Source organism: Meriones unguiculatus (assembly GCF_030254825.1).
Source record: "Meriones unguiculatus strain TT.TT164.6M chromosome X unlocalized genomic scaffold, Bangor_MerUng_6.1 ChrX_unordered_Scaffold_30, whole genome shotgun sequence".
In the NCBI taxonomy this organism is placed as follows: Eukaryota; Metazoa; Chordata; class Mammalia; order Rodentia; family Muridae; genus Meriones; species Meriones unguiculatus.
Genome location: NW_026843706.1, coordinates 5,482,202 through 5,506,469, shown reverse-complemented (window position 1 = coordinate 5,506,469; position 24,268 = coordinate 5,482,202). Strand labels below are relative to the sequence as shown.

The 24,268-nt window shown below is 39.8% G+C and overlaps 1 protein-coding gene across 1 annotated transcript; it reads right to left on the bottom strand.

Annotated features, from left to right (window-relative positions):
• Positions 1–10,548: 10,548 nt before the first annotated feature.
• Positions 10,549–11,650, bottom strand: LOC110543477 (melanoma-associated antigen B5-like). The gene is given in 2 exon segments (XM_021629793.1): positions 10,549–10,654; positions 10,656–11,650. Coding segments are annotated over 2 exon segments (1,101 nt in total).
• Positions 11,651–24,268: the final 12,618 nt, after the last annotated feature.

Below are 24,268 nucleotides of genomic sequence, written 5' to 3'. Positions count from 1 at the left end.
GGTGAGTGGAAAAACATCTGAAGCAAGGCAAATGACGGTGAGGCTTTCTAAACAACAGGGAATATCTCACAAGGTGAGAACTTTGGTCTTGGGTCACCTGGGGACTTGTTTGGGAAAGGAGAGAATCCATTCTTTGATCTCCTGGCACTCTCCTTTCTCAGACCTCCCTTCGCCTCATCACAGCCGACTCACCGAGATTCTCAGCTCAGACCTAACTGCCTGGGGTCTGCAGCAGCTGAGGCAGAGCTCCTAGCTGCTTAGCGGCAACTGCCAGTGGTACTGGTCTTGGAGTCCCAGACCCACAGCACCATCCTCCCAGGGTTCCAGGTCTACTGGCTGCCATACTGGCTCCGAAGGGCCTCTCAGCAACTGACTGTATGGCCAGCCCAAACCATCAGTGACAGATAGTACGCTATATACCTCACCAAAGACAAGCAGAAATGCCATACAAGGTAGGCACACCAAGCGCTGGGACTCCCAGGCCTGGAGAGCACAGTGGAGGGCCCCCAGGACTTCCAGAAGGCATCTGGACCAACATCCCAGTCTCCAGCTTCAGCTGGACTTCCTAACCTGGCAGCTGCAGCAGCACTGAGCTGGTGGGGCATGTCAGTCCTCCTGCATAAGACCAAGCAGGGCCATCCAGAGAGCAGAGATCCCTGATACCCCTATCCCTGCCAATGTGTCCTGCTTGAGAGTGAATGCACACCTAAGTGTCTGCAGAGCCCCAGATCGAAGGTCCTTTTAAAATAGAAGCCAGACATTGGACCCCTCCCACCCACATACCCACTGTGGGTAAAAGAGGGTCACTTGGGATGTTGAAGCCCTGCTCTGCAGGTCCAACTGAGGAGTTAAGGTAGTTAAAGCCAGAAATTACACAGTGACCATCACCAGCACCTGCTTTATACAAATAAGCACCTAGAAGCCTGCAAAGCAGAGCTCCTCTCACATACTAAGGGTTCAACATTCTCTATCACTCTGTCCCTTGAGACACACCTTCACACACACTTCCACACACACACCTGCATTTGCCCTTTTGTGCTCACGTACTTCCCTCCCACAGGTACAGCTATTGCACCAACAAGCATGCTGAGGCACAGGACCTCTCTCAGCTTCCTGAAGAACTGACCAGATGCCTGAGAGAGACGGTACCAGTCTGAACTGCAGAATCCAGAAACAAACAGGGAAGGTTTCAGATAAGCCAATGGCCAGGGGTAGGCGAAAGAACACATCCAACATAAATCAGGACATTATTACTTCACCAGCAACCCCCAAATTGATGGATACTCCAATTCATCATAAGCACAGGAAAAGGACTTTAAAGCTATACTTACCCATTTATTTGAGGTTCATAAAGAGGAAGCAAACAATTCTCCCAGAGCAATAGCCATGCAAATTCAGACAGTTAAAAAAGATATGAACAAATCTATCAAAGATTTGGCCAGTCAATTGGAGGTAAAGAAAGAGGAAATAGACAAAATTCTTAAAGAAACACAGACAAACATAGCCAAATAGAAGCACAAGTAGAGATACAATTAGTGACATACAGAGAGGAAATGAACAAAAAAATAGAGAGCATCATAGAGAGACAGGAATCCACATTTAAACAGATGAAAGAAACAGTGCAAGGCATGAAAACAGAATTAGAATCAATAAAGAAAACACAAACTGAGAAAACCCTATAGCTGGAGAATTGGAGAAAAGATCAGGAACCACAAAGTTAAGCATCACCAACAGAATAAAAGAGATGGAAGAAAGAATCTCTGGTGCTGAAGATACACTCACAGAAATTGATACTTCTCTAAGAGAAAAAGCAAAATCAGAAAAGTCCCAAACACAAAATATCCAAGAAATCAAGGATGCCATGAAAACATGAAATCTAAGAATAATAGGAATAGAGTAAAAAGAAGATTTAAGATTTCAAGACCCAGAAAATATTTTCAAGAAAATCATAGAAGAAAACTTTCCCAACTTAACGAAAGAGATGTCCACAAATATACAAGAGGCTTACAGAACACCAAGTAGACTAGACCAGAAAAGAAATTCTTCATGTCACATCATAGTCAAAACACTGAACCTACAGAACAAAGAAAAAATTCTAAAAGCAGCAAGGGAAAAAGGCCAAGTAACATATGAAGGTAGACCTATCAGAATCACACCGGAATTCTCATTAGAAACTATGAAAGCCAGAAGGTCCTGGGTAGGTGTCATGCAGACTCTAAGAGACCACAGATACCAACCCAGACTAATATACCATGCAAAGCTTTCAATCAATAAAGATGGAGAAAACAAAACATTCCATGACAAAACTAAATTTATGCAATATCTATACAGCAAACTAGCTGTACAGAAGTTACTAGAAGGAAAACTCCAATCCAATGAAAACAACTTCACCCAAGAAAACATAGTCTACAGATAAAGTCACAACAAAAATTAAAATAAAACAAGTAATAAAAAACAGTAAGACCATCAACTCCAATAAAAAAAGAATGAACATTCATTGGTCACTATTATCTATCAACATCAATGGACTCAACTCTCCAATAAAGACACAGACTAACAGAATGGGTGCAAAAACAGGATCCAACATTCTGCTGCATCCAAGAAACTCACCTCTGCAACAAAAATAAACACTACCTCAGAGTAAAGGACTGGAAAAATGTCTTTCAAGCAAACAGACCCAAAAAAAAAGCTGGGGTAGCTATCCTAATATCCAATAAATAGACTTTCAACCAAAATTAATAAAAAACGATGCAGAGGGGCACTACATTCTCATAAAAGGAAAAATCCATCAAGAGGACATCACAGTTCTGAACATCTATGCCCCAAATAAAAGAGCGCATACATTATTAAACATTATGAAACATTATTAAAACTTAATTAACACATCGATCCCAACATCTTAATAGTGGGAGACTTCAACACCCCACTTTCACCAAGGGACAGATCATCTAGACAGTAACCTAATGAGAAAATAAAGGCACTTACAGAGTTTTTTTAAATCAAATGGACCTAATAGATGTCTACAGAACTTTCCACCCAAACTCAAAAGAGTATACCTTCTTTTCAGCACCTCATAGAAGCTTTTCCAAAATAGACCATATAGTTGGGCATAAAGTAAGCCTCAACAGATACAAGAAGATTGAAATAATCCCTTGCCACAGACCGGCCCAGTCGGGCTCCTGTTGTCCGAGGGAAAACAAGGGTTTGGACAGGAAGACATGGTTTCGGCAAAGAATTGACAGACAGAGACACCTTGATGGTTTTGACTCTGCTGCAACTTTACTGAAATCAAGCTAGTATTTTTATACAAAAGGCACCTTAAAATTGGCATACTTCCCAGAACATTCAGACTTTTTACCAAGAATACAAAGTTTACATTTTAACTCAAAATGCAGTCAAACAAAAAGCAGTACCCACAAGTAATCTTGGCCTAAAAACTTTTTGATCAGAGCAAACAAAGGAAAAGAAACCTCAAATATAGTTTCATTATTGCTAACCAGTGAAGTGGAAAGTCAGGAGCTAAGTCAGATGCCTGCCAAAGTCCCTCTCTATATAAAAATCTAACTACACCTTTGTTAACCCTCCTCCCATATGTCCTGCCCAAGATTTATGATCTTCCCTAGGAACAAGGCACTGAAGGGAGGGGGAAATTCCCGCCAGCTGCACCTCCCATGCTATTATTTCTTAAGAAGGAGCCTATTATTATTTCACTATTCTTAATGCCTATTAATATTAAATCTAATTCATTACCTTTCTTAAACTTGTAATTTTATTAAAGCCATTAACAATCTACTAATAATAAATTTCTTTATAAAACTAGTTGTGCTGTTTCAGGTGCCACAGAGAAAGATCAAAGAATTCATTATTCCAGCCCCAGAGACACAACTGAAGAAGTGTAGAAATCTCAGAACACGTCTCTTTTCTAAGTGGGATGAGTTTGCCAGGGACCTTCCAGGGGGTGAATTTCCAGAGAAATCATATCGCCCACCCTGTAGCTTATGCTACTATGGCGACACTGGCATGGGTGTTGGCAATCCCTGGTATTCTATCTGACTACAGAAGAAGAAAACAACAAGAAACAACCTAGAAACCGGCCACAGAGGGCCTCTGAAAGGCTCTGTCCTGCAGACTATCAAAGCAGACGCTGAGACCTATGGCCAACTGTTGGACAGAGTGCATGGAATCTTATGTAAGAAGTGGGAAATAGTAAGATCTGGAGAGGACAGGAACCCCACAAGGAGAAAAACAGAACCAGAAATTTTGAACACAGGGGTCTTCCCAGAGGCTCATACTCCAACCAAGTACCAGGCATGGAGATGACCTAGAACCTCTGCAGAGATGTAGCCCATGGAAGTTTAGTGTCCAAGTGGGTTACATAGTAATGGGAAGAGGGACTGCCTCTGACATAATCTGATTGGCCTGCTCTTTGATCACCTCCCTCTGAGGGGGGAGCAGCCTTACCAGGCCACAGAAGATGACAATACAGCCACTCCTGATGTGATCTGATAGACTAAGATCAGAAGGAAGAAGAGGAGGACCTCCCCTATCAGTGGACTTGGGGAGGGGCATGTGTGAAGAAGGGGGAGGGAGGGTGGGATTGGGAGGGGAAGAGGGAGGGGCTTATGGGAGGATACAAAGTGAATAAAGTGTAATTAATAAAATACAATTTAATTTAAGAAAAGAAGGTATATTCTTTTGAGTTTGGGTGAAAAGTTCTGTAGACATCTATTAGGTCCATTTGAATTAGGGCTTCTGTAAATGCCTTTATTTTCCTGGTTGGCTTCTGTCTAGATGATATGTCCCTTGGTGAAATTCGGGTGTTGAAGTCTCCCACTATTAAGGTTTTGGGATCGATGTGTAATTTAAGTTTTCATAATGTCTCATTTACGAATATGGGCACTCTTGTATTTGAGGCATAGATGTTCAGAATTGTGATGTACTCTTGGTGGATTTTTCCTTTTATGAGAATGTAGTGCCCCTCATCATCTTTTTTTGATTAATTTTGGTTGGAAGTCTATTTTCTTAGATATTAGGATAGCTATTCCAGCTTGTTTTCTCCGTCCATTTGCTTGAAAAAAAAATTACAGCCCTTTACTCTGAGGTAGTGTTTATTTTTGTTGCAGAGGTGAGTTTCTTGGATGCAGCAGAATGTTGGATACTGTTTCTGCACCCATTCTGTTAGTCTGTGTCTTTTTATTGGAGAGTTGAGTCCATTGATGTTGATAGATAATAGTGACCAATGAAAATTAGATCCTTTTATTGTGGAATTGGTGATCTTACTGTGTTTCATTGCTTCTTTTCTTTTAATTTTTGTTGGGAAATTATCTGTGTTCTATGTTTTCTTGGGTGTAGTTGTTTTCGTTGGATTGGAGTTTTCCTTCTATTATCTTCTGTAGGGCTAATTTGCTGTGGATATATTGTTTAAATTTAGGTTTGTCATGGAATATTTTTTTTCTCCATCTATGTTGATTGAAAGCTTTGCATGGTATAGTATTCTGGGTTGGCATCTGTTTTCCCTTAAAGTCTGCTTGAGATCTGCCCAGGCCCTTCTGGATTTCTGATGAGATGTCTGGTGTGATTCTGATAGGTATACGTTTATATGTTACTTGGCCTTTTTCCCTTGCTTCTTTTAATATCTTTTCTTTGTTCTGTAGATTTAGTGTTTTGACTATGATGTGACATGATGTGTTTCTTTTCTGGTCAAATTTATTTGGTGTTCTGTAGGCCTCCTGGAAATTTATGGACATCTCTTTCTTTAAGTTGGGAAATTTTTCTTCTATGATTTTCCTGAAAATATTTTCTGGACCTTGGAGCCTGGAATCTTCCTTTTCATCAATTCCTATAATTCTTAGATTTTGTCTTTTCATGGAGTCCTTGATTTTTTGTGTTTCGGACTTTTCCGATTTTAATTTTTCTTTGAGGTAAGTATCAATTTCTGCAAGTATATCTTCAGCACTAGAGATTCTCTCTCCCATCTCTTGTATTCTGTTGGTGGTGCTTACTTTCGTGGTTCCTGATCTTTTCTCTAAGTTCTCCAGCCCCAGGGTTTTCTCAGTTTGTGTTCTCTTTATTGATTCTAATTCTGTTTTCATGCCTTGCACCATTTCCTTCATGTGTTTGAATGTGGATTCCTGTCTCTCTATGATAGTCTCTTTTTTTTTGGGGGGGGGGTTTCTTCTTTACATTCCACTAATTATGCCTCTAATTGTTTGGCTATATTTACTTGTGTTTCTTTGAGAGCTTTGTTAATTTCCTCTTCATTTGTTTCTATTTGTGTTACTGTTTCTTTGAGAGATTTGTTTGTTTCCTCTTTTGTATCTCTACTAAATGGATAAGCATAGCTTTAAAATCATTTTTCTGTGTTTTTGATGAATTGGAGTATGTATTGTTTTGGGAGGCTGCTGGTGATGCTATGATGTCCTGATTTTTGTTGGATGTGTTCTTAAGCTGACCTATGCCTGTTTGCTTTTGTGTATCCTTCACTGTTTGTTCCTGGATTCTGCAGTTCAGACTGGTACTATCTTTCAATGTTGTCTGGAGAATTCTTCAGGAAGAGGGGAGAGGTCGAGTGGTTTGAAACTGCATTGGTGATTCAAGTTTACCTGCAGAAGGAAGAATCTTGGGTGCAGAAAGACAAATGCAGGATTGTGTGTGAGTGTGCATTTGTGTGTGAGTGAAAGGGTGCCTTGAAGGACAGGTATTAGAGAATGTAGGTGACTGAAGTATGTGGCAGTGACACTGTGAATGCACCAAAGAGATTGCAGATATTTGAAGTCTTTCCTTTTGCAATTCGCTTGTGTAGATTCCCTGAATACCTCAGTGACCTTCAGGCCACTGGTATTCATGTCTGTCTGAGTTCCAGGAGTTATTTGCCTGAACTCTACAGATAGAACCACAGAACAGGGGCTTCAATGTTGAGAACACTGTCCCTCTGTTTCCTACAGTGGGTGTGTAAGTGGGAGGGATCTGCTGTCTGGCTGCTAGCTTAGAAGGACCCTGTATTTGGGGCTCTGCAGGCACTTGAAGGGGCACTCACTCTCTAGCAGGTCAAATCCAAAAGCACAGTGGTTCCCCCTATTCTCTACTCTCAGTTTTGTCCCAGCTGGCTCATATACAGGTGTAGGAACTCCTTCAGTTCAGTTCAGTGTTGCTGCAGCCGCCTAACTTGACAGTCTAGCTGCAGCAGCAGGAACTAGGTGGCAGGTCCAGGTGCCTGCTTGGAAGTTCTTTGGAGCCCCAACAGTGGTCCACACACCTAGGTGGCCTGGTGCCTGGTGTACCTGGATGGTTTATTGAGTCTACTGGACTTTGGTGGCTGTACAAACAGCTGTCCGCCACTGAGGGATTGAGCGGCCCATACAGTCACTGGCTAGTAGGCCCTGCGGGGTCTGTACAGCTGCTCGCAGACCCCAGACCCGAAAGGATGGTACTGCAGATCTGGGTCTCAGAATACTGGTACAACTTGCAGGCACTGCTGAAGAGCTAGGAGACCCACCTCTGCTGTCTAGTTCCCTAGGCAGTAAGTTCTGTGCTAAGAGTCTCTGGAGTCTCTAAGAGTCTCTAAGAGTCTCTGTGGTCTGGCTCCGTGGAGGAAGAGGGAGCCTAAAGCTTCTCCTGTGCCCCACAGGCTTCCTTAGGATGGTGGAGATTGGGATCTTTGTCTCATGCCTGGCTCTGCTTCACTGAATTCACTGGCTATGATGGGCTCACTGTTTCTGACCCATGTGGGCGAGGCTGCTGGGGAGCAGGCAGAAAGATCTCTGAGCCTAGATCTTCCCCGGTGTCCCACAGGCTTCCTTTGGGAGGAGGACAATAGAAACTGAGTCCAATGCCTAAGCTTTGCTGTGTTCACTGTCTGTGTTGTGCCAGCTGATTCTGAACTGGGTGAGCCAGGCAGGTGGGGAGCTGGCAGAATAGAGCAGTGCCTCACCAACATTTCCCCTTCACAAGATGGTGAGGGTTACTGCCACTTGCTGCAACAACCATAAAGGTTTCCAAGAGATGGTGAGAGTGGGCTCCTGAGTTCGGAACCAGGAGCCATTAGTTCCCAGAAGGTGTAAACTGGACTGTGAGTGTGGGTACCAGATTTTTGAGCCTCACCTTCAGTACAGGAAAGAATTCATTCCACAGGCAGTGAGAGGGAGTGCCCAATGCAGAGCCACCAGCAACTGATCCCCTGAAGATATCCACAGAAAATGAGATTAGGTGGGTGGCCTAAGGCTGTGGAACCAGAGCTGTGTGAGGGGCTCTCAGCAAAGTGTCCACAGAAGGTGAGATTGGTCAGAGCCATACCCTGCTGGTCCCAGGAAGGTGTCCACAGACAGTGGTGTTGGGCAGGTGGCATAGGGCTGTGGCAGTGCTGGGTAGGAGCTCTGGATTTTTTTTTTTTTTTTTTGGTATTAGCTGGGTGGCCTGAAGATAGATCTTAGAGTATCCCCATGTATTCTCCTCTTACCTGAGAAACACAGATATTAGGGTTTGGGGGACCACAGTATGGCCCCCCTGGTCACCCTGCTCTCACTGCTATTCAGATACCCTGCGTGGTATCTGAACACCATCTTGAATTCACTCAATGTTCCATTTAAGGCTCTTTTCTCTCAACATTGGAATACATACCCCAGAAGTCTGTCCTCTTTTAACCAATCCCTTAGCCTCATATAGCTTACCACATATCATAATTTCAAATTATATCACAGCGTATTCCCTCAAAATTTCCCAAAATTGAAAATTCAAGCTTATTTGCTTTAAAAATTTAACATTATCACTATTCCTTCCCAATACCTTGAGGTTGTAGAGGAATATCCAATCCTTTTTCTCATAGCTCCTGCCCGTAATATTATATGGGTAGAAATTAGACTAGCTTGCCACTATATCAAAAAGAAGATACACTGTTGATACTTGAGCTTAAGAAACATAATGATTAAAAAACTTAATTTTCCTATTTTTAATTGCTGAGTAGTATTCCATTGTGAAAATGTACCACAATTTCTGCATCCATACATCCAGTTGAAGGACATCTGGGTTGTTTCCAAATTCTGGCTATTATGAATAAAGTTGCTATGAACATGGTTCAGCAAATGTTCTTGTTGTGTACTTGAGCATATTTTTTATATTCTTGAGGAAGCACTATTGCTAATTGTCTGAGAAAGCAACATATTGATTTCCAAAGTGGTTGTACAAGTTTACATTCCCACCATCAATGGAGGAATTTTCCCCTTTCTCTACATCCTCTACAGCATGTATTGTCTTTTGAGTTTTTGATCTTAGCCATTCTAATGGCTGTAAGGTGAAATCTCAGGATCGTTTTGATTGGCTTTTCCCTGATGCCTAAGGACATTGAGCATTTCTTTAAGTGTTTCTCTGCCAACCAATATTCCAAAAGGTAGAACTGAGAAAAGATCATCCTGAGTGAGCTATTCCAGAAGCAGAAAGACACATATGATATATACTCACTTATAAGTAGATAGTAGATATATAATATAGGCTAAACATACTAAAATTTGTATATCTAAAGAAGCTAAGCAAAACGGAAGACCCTGGGTAAAATGACCAATCCTAACTAAGAAAGGAAAATGTGGCAGACATTGGAAGAGGGAGAAAATGGGAAACAGAACAGGAGCCTACCACAGAGGGCCTTTGAAAGACTCTACCCATCAGCGCATCAAAGCAGATGCTGAGACTGTTAACCAAACTTTGGGCAGAGTGCAGGAAATCTTGTGAAAAGAGGTGGAGATAGTAAGACCTAGAGAGGACAGGAGCTCCACAAGAACAGCAACAGACCTGAAAATTCTGGGCACAGAGGTCATTTCTGAGACTGATACGCCAACCAAGGGCCATTCATGGAGATAACCTAGAACCCGTGCACAGGTGTAGCCCACACTCAGTGTCCAAGTGGGTTTCCTAGTAAGGGGAACTGTGACTGTCTCTGACATGAACTCAGTGGATGGCTCTTTTATCACCTCCCACTGATGGGGGTGGGGCAGCCTTACTAAGCCAATGCAACCAGTCCTGATGAGACCTGATAGGCTAGGGTCAGATGTAAGGGAAGTAGGACCTTCCCTTATCAGTGGACTTGGAGAGGGGCAAGGGAGGAGATGAGAGAGGGAGAATAGGTCTGGGAGGGAATGACAGAGTGAGCTACAGCTGAGATACAAAGTGAATAAATTGTAATTAATAAAAACAAATTAAAAAATAAAAAACTTAATTTCTTGCCAGGCAAAGTGGTATATTCCTATTATTCCAGTACTTTGTAGGCACTGGCAGGCAAATCTCTTTGAGTTCAAGGTCAGCCTAGTCCAAAATTAGTCCAAGACAACCAAGGCTGCCCAGAGAAAAATTTTGTCAGAAAACAAAAGCCTAATTTCTTAAAACTCAATGGCTCTTACATATTTAATAATTTAATCCTATCACTATGTAAAATATTTAATTTTATTTAACAAAAGACTAAAACAGATGATCAAAAATTGGTCATCCTTTATTACTTGATATTTAATTCTCTTGTTCTTTGTTATTTTTTTTCTTGCTTTGAAGAAAACCTCAATTATGACATCATGGTTTTTTTGCCAGAAGGCAAAGACTCATAATATACTGAGTTGTCAGCACCCTCTGGATGTGGTGATGGTTTTGGCCTGGCCACTGATTTAGTGCCAGGAGTGAATCCAGATTTTTCCTTGATCTTCTGATTTTCTTCTCTTAAAGCTTCTGCATATTGTACTGGGAAAGTAGTAGGTTCAGTGTCACTGCCTCTAGCCATAAATTCTAGGACTTTCATCTTAGTAGTTTCAGTGTAAGCTTGTGGACCCCATAGAAACTCATAGTGTGGAGGATCACTATTGGGTATCTGCCGGTATTCCAGGTACTTCAGTTTCACCAAATCTTGAGTGATGAGTTTCCGTGGCTCTCTATAGATGAAATGCTTCCTTCCTGGGAACACTTGCATAATTCTCAGGAATTTCCAGATCTCTTCCTCAGTAATAGAGTTACCTTTCATAAAAATCATAGCCAGGAGAGTCATAAGAAGACCAGTTTTTGGTAAACCCCGGCCAGCACTAATCCTTCCCTTGTTAGGGAGTTTTAGCTTGCTGACTAAGTCATAAAAGTGATTAGTTGAGTCAATTTCAATCACATTAACTGCAAACACAATTTCAATGTTCTCAAAAGCTCTCTTAAATATCTCATCAAATCTATATTGATATTTTGGGTCAATAACATTTAGCAAATCTTCTCTGGTAATGGGTTGTTTCATTTTAAATGTGTAGAGAACACATTGTTCCACTAAAACCACACACATATCTAGGCAATTTTTGCATGGATTTTCATGGCAGGTTCGAGATTCTGAGTAAAATGTGTTCCCTCCACAACGGCAGTAATTACTTTCATCAAATGCTATATGATCTTCAGAAACAGTGACGGCCGATGGTACACAGGTAGACCACTCAGTATCACTACTTGATTCAGAAGCAATTGGATTCTCAGGAATCTCCTCAAGCACAGAGGAGGAAGAGCAAAGAGCCATTTCTTCTACTGCTACACTATCCTCGGAGGCTTCCTTGTCATCCTGAGAACAGTCTCCTTCACAACAGCTTTTCTCTTGATTGTGATTCTTATTCTTTGCACGGTTGCGGTGCTTATTCCTTTGACGCCTAGGCATGCTGGCTGCAGTCAGACGGAGTTGATTGGAGAGGTAAGAGAACAAGGGATGAGTATCTGATATATGAGAGATATTGAAAGGATCTATAGACCTTTAGTATGTAAATTCTACCAGAGCATTAAGGAATATGGCATTTGCAGTTTCTGTGGTGAGTCTTAACCAATCTAGTATTCCTGTCCTCCCAATCACCCTGATGTGTTCAGAAACCTACAAAGGAATGCAAATTAGAGTGATGTGTGTAGGTACTGCCTCAGTCATTGGCTGACAGTAAAACATAGGAACTATTTATTCTTCTCTTGCTGACATGACAATTCTACTTGGATACCAAGACAAGGAAAGTAAAGGGACTCTTCAGTTTGTCATTCCCATTCTGAACTCTGCAGTGCTAGCTCAGGAGAAAAGAAATTTTTTCTTGGGCTCTCTGGGGTGACTAAAACTTTTCCATGGTCCCTATATGAGCATATAATTCTTGAGGACATATGTACCCTAATTTCAATTGTGGCTTCATATTTAGTTTAATGATATCACTTCACCTCACTTGCTATAATAAGTAGTAGTTAGGGGAGGAGCTTCACAACCCTGATCTGAGTCTTCACGTTTAGAACCGGGAGCAAGGTTAGATTGTTATACCATGTCTTTAGCTACTGTAAACACTCCCTTTAGTCATTCCTTTCGTGGCTGGTAGGGGTTTAAGCTCATTTTAAACACTTCTATCCTGTGGTCTATGTTCTCATAGTGAAGACAACACTACACTTAGCTTCCAAGACTGGGGTACTAAGAGGTCATTCACTAACTATTCCTTTCCCATCTCTCCTGAGGCTGAGAATAAAAGAGTCTGTGAAATACTCACTGTTAAGAAGTGTTTGATTCTCCTAATAGCCTTTAGTATATTTAGTGGTCTTTAGACAAACCTGGCAGTATGTCTAAGATGAATTGGTACCTTATATACATGTAACATACAGGAGGCCAAACTCTAAGTCCACTTTTGTCATAATAGGAGAAAGTATGTCACATCATGTAAATAATGCTCAGGAATTCTGAGACTGCTAGGAGCGGTGGGACTCTATGTGGTCCTATCAGTTCCTTTTATTAAAAAGGTATTTAATTGTTGCTTTGTTTCTCATTGATAAGAATCCTTTAACTATCCTCTTTGCCTTTCAGGATGAGTATTGAGCGTTTTAGTTAGGGTCCTCTCTCTTAATCAGTTTCTTTAGATGTACAGGTTTTAGTAGGTTTATCCTATGTTATATGTCTATATGAGTGAGTATATACTGTGTGTGTCCCTCTGCTTCTGGGATGGCTCACTCAGGATGCAGAAGAAGAAGAAGAAGAAGAAGAAGAAGAAGAAGAAGAAGAAGAAGAAGAAGAAGAAGAAGAAGAAGAAGAAGAAAACAGGAAACAACCTAGGAGCCTGTCACAGAGGGCCTCTGAAAACCTCTGCCCTACAAACTATCAAAGCAGACACTGAGACTTATGGCCAACTGTTGGGAAAAATGCAGGGAATCTTATGTAAGAAGTGGGAAATAGTAAGATCTGGAGAGGACAAGAACACCCAAAAGAGAGCAACAGAACCAGAAAATTTGAACACAGGGGTCTTCGCAGAGACTCATACTCCAACCAAGTACCATGCATGGAGATTTAATAGAACCAAGGATAAGTTTAATCTTGTGGACTGAACCTTAAATGTTAATATAAAGTGGTGGATTAGTTTCATTATATTCATGCCACTACTGAACTACTGGATATATCTTGCCAGGCCAATCATTATTCACATTCAGAGGGTTTATAGCTGGGGAAGACTGTTAATATTTTTGTCTCCCAGTAGCATACATAACACTTTCCAGTTCTCTGAAAGTTAGCAAGAAGAGATGAAGCTTCCAGGTCAGTGCCAGTTTGAATTTTCCATGTGCTACAACTTAAGTATGAGGTGTCTTCACAGTCTTACCAACAATTTCTGGAGGGCAACCAAGAATAATGGCAGTAGTTTGTAATGTTTAGAGAGGTCTATATGACCTAATTATCCAATAACATAGTACTCCATGCATGGCACTAGGCTTTTTATTTGTTGTCTGGGAAAGGCATTGTGATACTTTTCCTGATAAAGGCAGGTAAACTATATATGTGTGTACAACAATAATTACTAAGTTTCTGCACTGGTAGGTTTCCACATGACTTTTTAAAAGGTCTTTATTGTTAGTTATCCCTCACTACACTTCCTCATATACTCTGTCCACCCATCTCCACCTCATTTAAACCTTCCTGTTCTTTTATTTCCTTTTCCCGTTTATACCATTTGTGTTCTATTCCCCTTCCTTGATCTCCTCTACAAAGTCCCTTACTAGTTTTCCTGATTCTATGGTCACCCTAATTTAAACAAACATATTTAAGTTTCCAATCTCGCATCCATATCTGAGATAGAACATGTAGGGTTTGTATTCTGGGTCTGGGTTACATTATTCAGAATGCTTATATCTAGCTTCAATTTACCTGACAATTTCTTAATTTCAGTTTTTTTTTCTATATAGATGAATAAAATTCCATTTTCCATATGTGTGGCACTTTCATTTTCTATGTATCAGTTGGTATACATATAAACTGTTTCTATTTTTTTAATTTTTAATTTTTATATTAATTGCAGTTTATTCACATTGTATCCCACCTATAGCAACCTCTCTCATTCCCTCCCAATCACACCCTCCCTCCCTCATATTCTCCCATTCCCCTCTCCAAGTCCACTGATAGAGGGAGTTCTCCACCCCTTCCATCTGATTGTAGCCTTTTAGGTATCATCAGGACTGGCTATATTGTCTTCCTCTGTGACATAGTTGGGCTGCACCCCCCTCAGAGTGAGGTGATCAAAGAGCCATCCACTCAATGAGGACACCTTAATAGGGACACCACTTGGATACTGAACTGCCATGGGCTACATCTGAGCAGAGGTTCTAGGTTATCTCCATGAATGGTCCACAGTTGGAGTATCAGTCTCAGAAAAGTCCCCTGTGCCTAGCGTTGTAGGTTCTGTTGCTCTCCTTGTGGAGTTCCTGTACCCTGTAAGTCTAACTATCTCCCCTTTCTTTCATAAGATTCCCTGCACTCTGCCCTAAGTTTGGTTATGAGTCTTGGCATCTACTTTGATACACCGGTGGGTAGAATCTTTCAGAGGCCCTCTGTGGTAGGCTCCTGCCAGAGCCCACCAGCAGAGTCGAATGGTTCTTGAGTTGGGAGGGAGGATTAAAATTAATAAACTAACACACAACACATGAGACCTTTTCGAGAGGTTCTAGTGGAGACTAGACTCTACCAGCTGGCTGGCTTTATTGCAGAGAGCTTTTAAGCCAGAGTAAAAACAGCTCAGCACAATGGGTTAAATTCACAAGGAGGTGAAACAACAGGCTCCTGTCCTGTTTCCTGTTTTCACCTTCTTCCAATGTCCATCCCATTTGTCTTTCTGAATGAGGATTTTTCATCTTACCCAGGGTCTTCCTTCTTGCTTAGCTTCTTTAGACATAAAGATTTTAGTATGTTTATCCTATATTATATGTCTAATATCCACATATAAGTGAGTATATACCATGTGTGTCATTCTGCTTCTGGGAAACCTCACACAGGATCTTTTCTAGATCCCACCTTTGCCTGCAAATTCCATTATTTCCTTCTTTTAATTTCTGAACAATATTCCATTCTGTAAATGTAACACAAATTCTGTATCCATTTATTCTTCAGTTGAAGGACATCTGGGTTGTTTCCAGGTCCTGTCTATTACTAATAAAGCTGCTATGAACATGGTTGAGCAAATTTCCTTGTTGTGTACTTGAGCATATTTTGTATATATGCCTAAGAGTGATATAGCTGGATCTTGAGGAACCGCTATTCCTAATTATCCGAGACAGCACCAGACTTATTTCTAAAGTGGTTGTACAAGTTTACATTCCCACCAGCAATGGAGGAGTGTTCTCCTTTCTCCACATCCTCTCCAGCATGTACTGTCACTTGAGTTTTTGATCTTCACATTCTGGTCATCTATCAGCATTTAACAACAACAACAACAACAACAACAAACAGTGGACATTCTAAATTTCAAGGTTTTTTAATTAGTGTTTCCCTCATGGGTGAGCATGTTAATATTTTTTATTCTTCTCTCATATTACATCTCAACAACATTTTCCCATCTCTCTATTCCTCTTAGCCTCTCCTCACCTCACCTATACCCTGGATCCACTCTTTCTCCATTTCCCTTTAGAAAAAGTGCAGGTCTCTCAGGAATATCAATCAGACATGGTATAATAAGTTACAATAATATCAGGCACATACACTCATATCCTGAGAACGCAACCCAGGAGAAGGAAAACAATTCCAAAAAAAAAAAGGCAAAAGGGTCAGTCAGCCCCTGCTCCTATTGGTAGGAGTCCCACAAGAAGACAGAGCTAAACAACCATAAGATATGTGCAGAAGACCTAAGACATTCAAGTTCCCTGATTGTCAATTCAGTCTCTGTGAGGCCTTATCACCCCAGGTTATTTGATTCTGTGGGCCATTCTCTTGTGATGTCCTTGACTCCTCTGGATCCTTCTTACTCATTTTCTGCAGGATTCTATGAGCTCCACCTAATTTTGGGTTGAGGGTCTTTGCATTGGCTACCATCAATTTCTGAGTGAAACCTCTGTGATTATGATTATGCTAGGCTCTTATTTATAAGTATAGCATAGCATCATTAGGCCTCATTTCATATGTATATATTTTGCCCCACATGTTTGGTTCTACCCTAGATCTCTGGGCTATCCAGACTCTGGTACCTGATCTTCTAGGCAATGTCAGGGTTAGGCTAAAATATGTAGCTTGAGTCTAAAGCCAGACTACTCACTGGTTTCTCACTCTTACAATTTATGTTCCACCTTTACAAGCACAACTGGCAGGCAGGACAATTTGTAGGTAGAAGGTTTTATGGCTGAGTTGGTGTCCCAAACCATCCACTGGAAAACTAGCCTGGTTAGAGATGATGGTCTGTTCAGGTTCCTTATCGCTCATTACTAGGAGTTTTTACTAAGGTCACACTTATATATTCATGGGAGTTTCCATTGTACAAGGTTTCTACATTGCTCCTGAAAGGTACCACCCCCATTCCAGTTCTGTCTCCCTGTACTCTCTCCCTCCATCTTACTGTCGACCTGTTCCCTCTTGTTCCCATCCCAACTACCCCCAGTCCACCAGCAAAATCTCTTCTATTTCCCCTTCCCAGGGAGGTATGTTAAATATTTTAAAATATTTATTAGTATTATTTCTTTTGAGGATTTTGTTTAGGTTGCCTTCTCAACTAGCTTGCTTATTTTCTTGGTGTTTATTACAATTTATTTTCTAATATATTTTGAGTAATCAAATTCAAGTCAATTTCAATTAGCATTATATGAAAGAGTAAATTATAACTATTTTGAATAACTCTTATCACTTTTGTTTCACCACCAAGCAATTTCACATTTCTAGGAAAAATCACTGTTCCAATACCACATTAGTATTTTAAAGATTTCTCAGTTTGCTTCAAAACAGCCAAACTCATTCTCTTAAACATGAAAAACTGGCAGTAGATCCAAGATGGCAGCGTGGTGAGGAATCTTTGTCTGACTAGTAGGACAGCAGTGATTGCACAGTGACCAACAGACTAAACTGTGGGCCCTAAAACACCAGAAATTGTGTTTTCCAGGTGAGAGGAAAACCCATAGTGTTGGAAGCAATCAGGTACATTCTCAGGTCATCCAGTTAAACAACTGAAGAGTTCCTGGGTTCTAGCAGGCCTGCCTTCAGTCACCAGCCCAGAGACACATTTAGTGTGTTCTCTGATAACCATCCCAGACTGAACTGTGGGCCTACAACACCAGAACCTGGGTTTTTTTTTTTTTTTTTTTTTTTTTTTTTTTCAGTTCAGAGAAACCCCAATGGTGAAAGAAGCAACAAAGGCCAATAGACCTGAGGTCACCCAGACAATCTCTGGAAAAGATCCCAGGATCAACAGGCAATGATCCACCTGAGTGCCCAATAACACCATCCCAAACAGAACTATGCACTCCAAAACAACAGAAAGTGGGTTACCCTGTTGGGATGAAAATCCATGTTGAAGCACACATCAGGTCTGACCTCATGATACCCAGTCGAAATCCCACCCCCCAAAAGTTCTCAGGAAAAGTTCCCGGGTTCCTCAGTCATCAACAATGAGCCACTAACCAGGCCCTGCATGCTCTACTCACCATCACAGACTGAACTGTTGGACCCAAAACACCACAGACTAGGTCACCCTGTCAGGAGGAAACCCCACAGTGAGCAAAACATCAAGTCCAATCTCAGGAAACACAGCTAATCCCCCCAAAAGTTCCTGGGTTCTCCCAGGTTCCTGGTTCTAGCCTCCTGCCCAGTGCCTGAGTGCTGATCTCACCTTACTGGAGAACAGAGCTCCAATTTCACACCTACAGACACCTTGAACTCATAGGATCAGGCACCAGATGCTGCTCCAAAGCTCAACCTATGTTTGGAGCTAACCTGACCAAACCTTGTGGTTCTCTGGTTCTTCAAGAGGATTGTACCCAGAAAACACAGTGTAAGAACAGCAGCTGCAACAGGGCACTAAACTTAGAGGAAGAAACCCAGTGGCAGGGCAGCTTTCTCCAGGATGTCTCATGGCGAGAGGAGAGGCCCCTGACAACTAGCAACCACAGTTAATGCCACAGACCATACACCTGAGGTGAGCTGTGGCAATTCCCTGAGAAGCACCAGTCATTTGGTGTGACCACACCCAAAATGGTGAGGAGGTCCACTTCAGGAACAAACATCTTCCTGCCAAGTGGATTCTCCCCAGCCCAGGAATCCAGCAGGCCCCAGAAACAAACAACCACTCCTGAGACAGCCAGATGGGTAGAAGCCAGTGTAAAAGCATAACCGACAAGAGCCAAAGCGATATGGAATCTCAAGAGCCCTGTTATCTAAGGGCAAGTAGCCCTGGACACCCAAACATAAGTTAAATTCAAGAAGATGACCTTACATCTATGCTTATGAAGAGGATAGTGGAGGAAACAAAATGCGTAAAGAAATACAGGAAGATAATGTCAAACAGAGCATGGCCATCAGTAAAGAAATACAAGAAGATGCAGCCAAATAGTTTGTGGCCATCAGAGAGGAAATAATTAACTCCCTGAAAGAAATAAAGAAAGATGAATGTTCAAACAAACAAGTGAAGGAATTGAAGGAAAAGCAGGAAAATACAGTCAGACACGTGAAGGAAACCAACAAAATGGTTCAAGATCTGAAGATAGAATTGGAAAATTTAAAGAAAACATAAATGGCAGAAATGGAGATAGAGAACTTGGGGAGGAAAACAGGAGATGAAAGGAAGAATTTCAGTTTTCGAAGATACAACAGAAGAAATTGATGTATCTGACAAAGAAAATGTTAAATTAAAAAATTACTAACAAACCTCATCCACGAAATCCAAGAGAACATGAAAAGACAAAACCTAAAAATAATAGGAATAGAGGAAAAACAAGATTCCTTCCTCCAATGCACAGAAAATATTTTCAACAAAATCATTGAAAAAAATTTCCCCAACTTGAAAGAGAGGCCTATAAGAATACAAGAGTCCTGTAGGACACCTAATAAATTAGATCAGAAAAGAAAATCCTCCTGCCACAAAATAATCAAAACAGTAAGTATACAGAATAAAGAAAAAATTCTAAAAGTGGCAAGGGAAAAAGGCCATGTAATATACAGTGGCAAACCCATCAGAATCATACCTGACTTCTCAACAGAGACTATGAAAACCAGAAGGGCCTGGATGGATATCATGCAGACCCTAAGAGAACACAGATGTCATCCCAGGCTACTATACCCAGCAAAAGTCTCAGTCCTCATAGATGGGGAAAACAAGATATTCAAGGACAAAAATAAATTTAAACAATACCTACATACAATCCAGTCTTACATAATCTACTAGAAGAAAAAAATACAACCCAAGAAAGCTGACTACATTCAGAAAAACACAGGAAATAAATAAAGAGATGGTGAAGGTAACTTCATACTCATCAAAGGAAAATTCCACCTAGATTACATCACAGTTCTGAACATCTATGCCAAAAATACGAGGGCACCCACATTTGTAAAAGAAACATTAATAATACTTGAACCACACATGAAGTATAGGACTTTTATTGACATTTATACCTATTTATTGAGTGTGTATTAAATTTAGTTGCCAATTCATTTATTGCATTATTTATTCTTTGGAGACACTTTTTCTAACTCGTTATATACTTGGTATAGATATATAAATAACTGGAAATGTTTTCTCACATTTTGTATTGTTTTTATCCTTGTAATTTTTCCTTTGCTAGACAGAATCATTTTTATATCTTATGATCCGCCTTTGCTGATGCATGCTATTATTTCCACAGCTTTTAGACTTTTATTGAGAAATGTCTTCCCAAAACCTATTTCTTTAAATGTTTTTTTTTTTTTTTTCCTAAGACTTTTCTAGCAATTTCAATACAAGACGTATTTCCTTGTGGTCACTGACTTATTTGGAGTTTATTTTTGCCCAGTGTCTGAAATGGAAACCTAGTTTCAGTGTTCTACATGTGAACATCTGTATTTCCCAACACCAGTTTTTTCAATATGTTTTAATCAATTCTATAAAGAACCAGATGTTATATTGATTCTTTTATTTAAAGAATAACAAGGTCATATTACTATTAGTATTGCTTCTTTTCACTATACTAACCTCTTTACTTTTATATCCTGGCACTATTTGAGTACTAGTTATGCATTTTCTCTTACTATCGATGTTAAATTTGAAGTTACGCATGAATTAATTTTGACTCTATCCAAATATTTGTAGTGTCTAACTATTTTATTACATTCATTGTATATTTCTGAAATGAAAATTGCCTCCTAACAAAAGTTTGCTGAATATTTTATCATGAATTTTTTTCAGAGATTTTCAAATAATTTAAAAATATTTTACCATTGCACATTGTCAAGTGAATTTTCATAATTTTTATGGCACTCATGATCTGCTTTTTTCTAATATGTTGGCATAATTTTATTCTTGGACACTATCCATTTTTCATTAATGCGCTGATACATTGTACATATTATACACTTTTGGAAGGTATTTGACTCTATGTGTCAGTGTTTTTAAATCATTGTGCACTCATCCATTGTTTGCACGTATTAAAATGAACAAGTAATTTTTACTGCTTGTTTATGATTTGTAAGAATTTTCAGGAAATGATCATCCCTTTGTTCACATTGATTATAATGATCCATTAAACTTGCCTTGCTTAGGACATTTTTTTAAGTTCATAAAAAATTCTTTTCTTGATTATTCATAATTCAATTATCCAGGTGACATAGTACACATCTTATAAATCTTTCTCCTTTGTTGTAATTTCGTATATAATCTTTGCCCATCTGTCCCTCAGTAAATGCAATATGAGAATTCTGATTCTGAATTTTTTTTAGTTTATTATATGAAATTCTTTAGATAGATCCTTTATATTGACCATCATTTATTATTTTGATATATTAATTATATTTTAATACTTCCTAAGTAATGTTAAATCTTTTCTATGTTGAATACTTATGTATTTTATTTCTAGCATTATTTATTTATATTATAAAATTTACAAAAATCTTTTCAAATAGCTGGCTTCAACTATTTCTCTCTACTCTTTTGTAACTCACAAACATCTACTTATTTTATAATTTTCTGCCTGCTACTTTTATGTATTTTTTTTTTAAATTTTGATACCATAATATAATTGAACCATTTCCTCCTTCCCTTTTCTCCCTTCAAGCCTTCTCATATACCACTTTCTTTCAAATTCATGGTTCTCTTTTCATTAATTGTTATTATATGCACATATGCACATAGATATACAAATATATCTTCCTAAACTCAGCTTGTTCAGTCCTAAACTCAACTTGTTCAGGACTGATCATTTGGTCTTGGATAGCCAATAGGCATGGTTTTGCCTGGGGAAAACTATTCATTTCTTCCCCTCTTTGCATTCCTATTTGCTTATTGTTCTTTGTTTAAGGTTAAAGCCTTGTGATGTGAGGCTTTCCTTGTCCAATTTTTGTATTTATATGATATTTGCTCTCAAGATTCTTAATTGATTGGATATGCTAGACATTTTTTTTTCTTATATACACTTCTCAACTCCTTTAATTAATTAATTATTTTTACATCCTGGTCATAACTCCTCCCTTCTCTTCTCCCCTTCCCACTCTCCCTCACTATTTCCCTATCACCCCTCTCCTATTCCTCAGATAAGGGGAGGCCCCTCATCACTGACCCTAGTTTATTAATTCACATCAGACCTGGGAGCTTCCTCTTCCCCTGTGGCATGGCTAGGCAGCCCAGCCAAAGGAGAGTGATCAGAAAGCAGGCAAAAGAGTCCATGCTAGAGACAGTTCCCACTCTTCTTACTAGGCGACCCAAATGAATCCTGAACTGCCCATTGGCTACATCAATGTAGGGGGGCTTAGGTCCAGTTTATGCATGGTCTTTGGTGCTTCAGTCTTTATAAATCCTTTTGGGCCCTGGCTAGTTGGCTCTGTTAGACTGTTTGGATACAAGAGAGCTACTGAATTTTTTGAATTAATATTTTATCCAGCCACTTTGCTGAAAGTGTTTCTCAGCTGTAGGAGTTCCCTGGTAGAATTTTTTGTACTTATGTATGCTATCATATCAACTAGGAATAGTGATACTTTGACTTCTTCCTTTCCAATTTTTATCCCTTTTATCTCCAATAGATGACTTATTCCTCTAGCTAGAATTTCAAGTCCTATGATGCATAAATATGGAGTGAGTAGAGAGCCTTGTACTGTCCATTATTTTAGTGGAATTGCTTTAAGTTTCTATTCCTTTAATTTGTTGTTGGTCCTCAGCTTGTTGTGTGTTGCTTTTATTGTGTTTAGGTATGAGCCTTTTATCCCAAAGTCTCCAAGACTTTTAATATGAAGGAGTGCTGGGTTTGTCAAAGGCCTTTTTAGCATCTAATGAGATAATCATGTATTTTTTTTATTTCTTTCCATTTGCTTATATAGTGGAATATGTTGATGGATTTTTGTATATTGAAGCCTAATTGATCATGGGGATGTTTTTGATGTGTTCTTGAGTATCTTATTTTCTTTTTATTTATTTATTTTATTGATTATTACTATTTATTTACTTTGTATCCTAGTTGTAGCCCTCTCGATTTTCCCTTCCAGATTCCACTCTCCCTCTTTCTTCCTCTCCCATACATTTCTCCCAGTCCATTGACAGGGGAGGTACTCTTCCCCTTCTATCTAAACATAGCCTATCAGGTATCCTCAGGACTGGTTGCATTGTCTTCCTCTGTGGCCTGGTACAGCTGCACTCTCCCAAAGGGAGAGGTTATCAGAGAACCAACTACTGAGTTCATGTAAGAGAGAACCCCTGTTCCCCTTACTAGGGAACCTACTTAGAGGCAGAGCTGCCATAAGCTACATCTGAACAAGAGGTCCAGGTTATCTCCATGCATGGCCCTTGGTTGGAGGATCAGTCTTTACAAAGACCACTGGACCCAGATTTTTTTTTATTCCTTTGGTCTCCTTGTGGAGTTCTGTCCCCTACAGGTCTTTCTATCCGACCCCTTCTTTCATAAGATTCCAAGCACTCTTCATGAAGTTTGGCTATGAATTTCATCATCTGCTTTGATACTCTGCAGGGTAGAATCTTTCAGAGGCACTCTGTGGTAGGCTCCTGTCCTGTTCCTTGTTTTCTCCCATTTCCAAAGTCTATCCCATTTGTTTTCTGAGTAAGGACTGAACAACTTCCCTAAGGTCCTCCTTGTTTAACCTCCACATGAGCATAGATTTTAGTATGCATATCTATAGTATATGACTCATATCCATTTATAAGTGAATATACACCATGTGTGTCTTTCTGCTCCTGGGATATCTTACTTAGGATGACCTTTCTAGGCAATGTTGGGACATTTGCCTCCAAATTTCAAGATTTCCTTTTTTTAATTGCTGAGTAGTATTCAATTGGGTAAATATATATATGTAAGAAAAATTCTGTAATTCTGTATCCATTTCTCCACTGAAGAACATTTGGCTTGTTTCCAGATTCTGGCTATTACTAATAAAGCTGCTATGAACATAGCTGAGCAAATATCCTTGTTGTATCCTTGCACATACTTTGGATATATGCCTAGGAGTGGTATAGCTGGATCTTGAGGAAGCACTATTCCTAATTGTCTGAGAAAGTGCCAGGTTGATTTCCAAAGTGGTTGTATAAGTTTGCACTCCCAGCAGTAATGGAGGAGGGCTCCCCTTTCTGCACATCCTCTCCAGCATGTTTTGTCATGTTTTTTTTATCTTAGCCCTGATGGGTGTAAGGTAAAACCTCAGATTCATTTTGATTTGCATTTCCCTGATGACTAAAGCTGATGAACATTTCTTTATGTGTTTCTCTACTAGTCAATATTCCTCTATTGTGACCCTTTGTTTAGCTCTGTACACCACTTTTTAGTTGGATTACTTAATTTTTTAGTGTATAACTTTTTGAGTGCTTCATATATATTCCAGATATTAGCCTTCTATCAGATA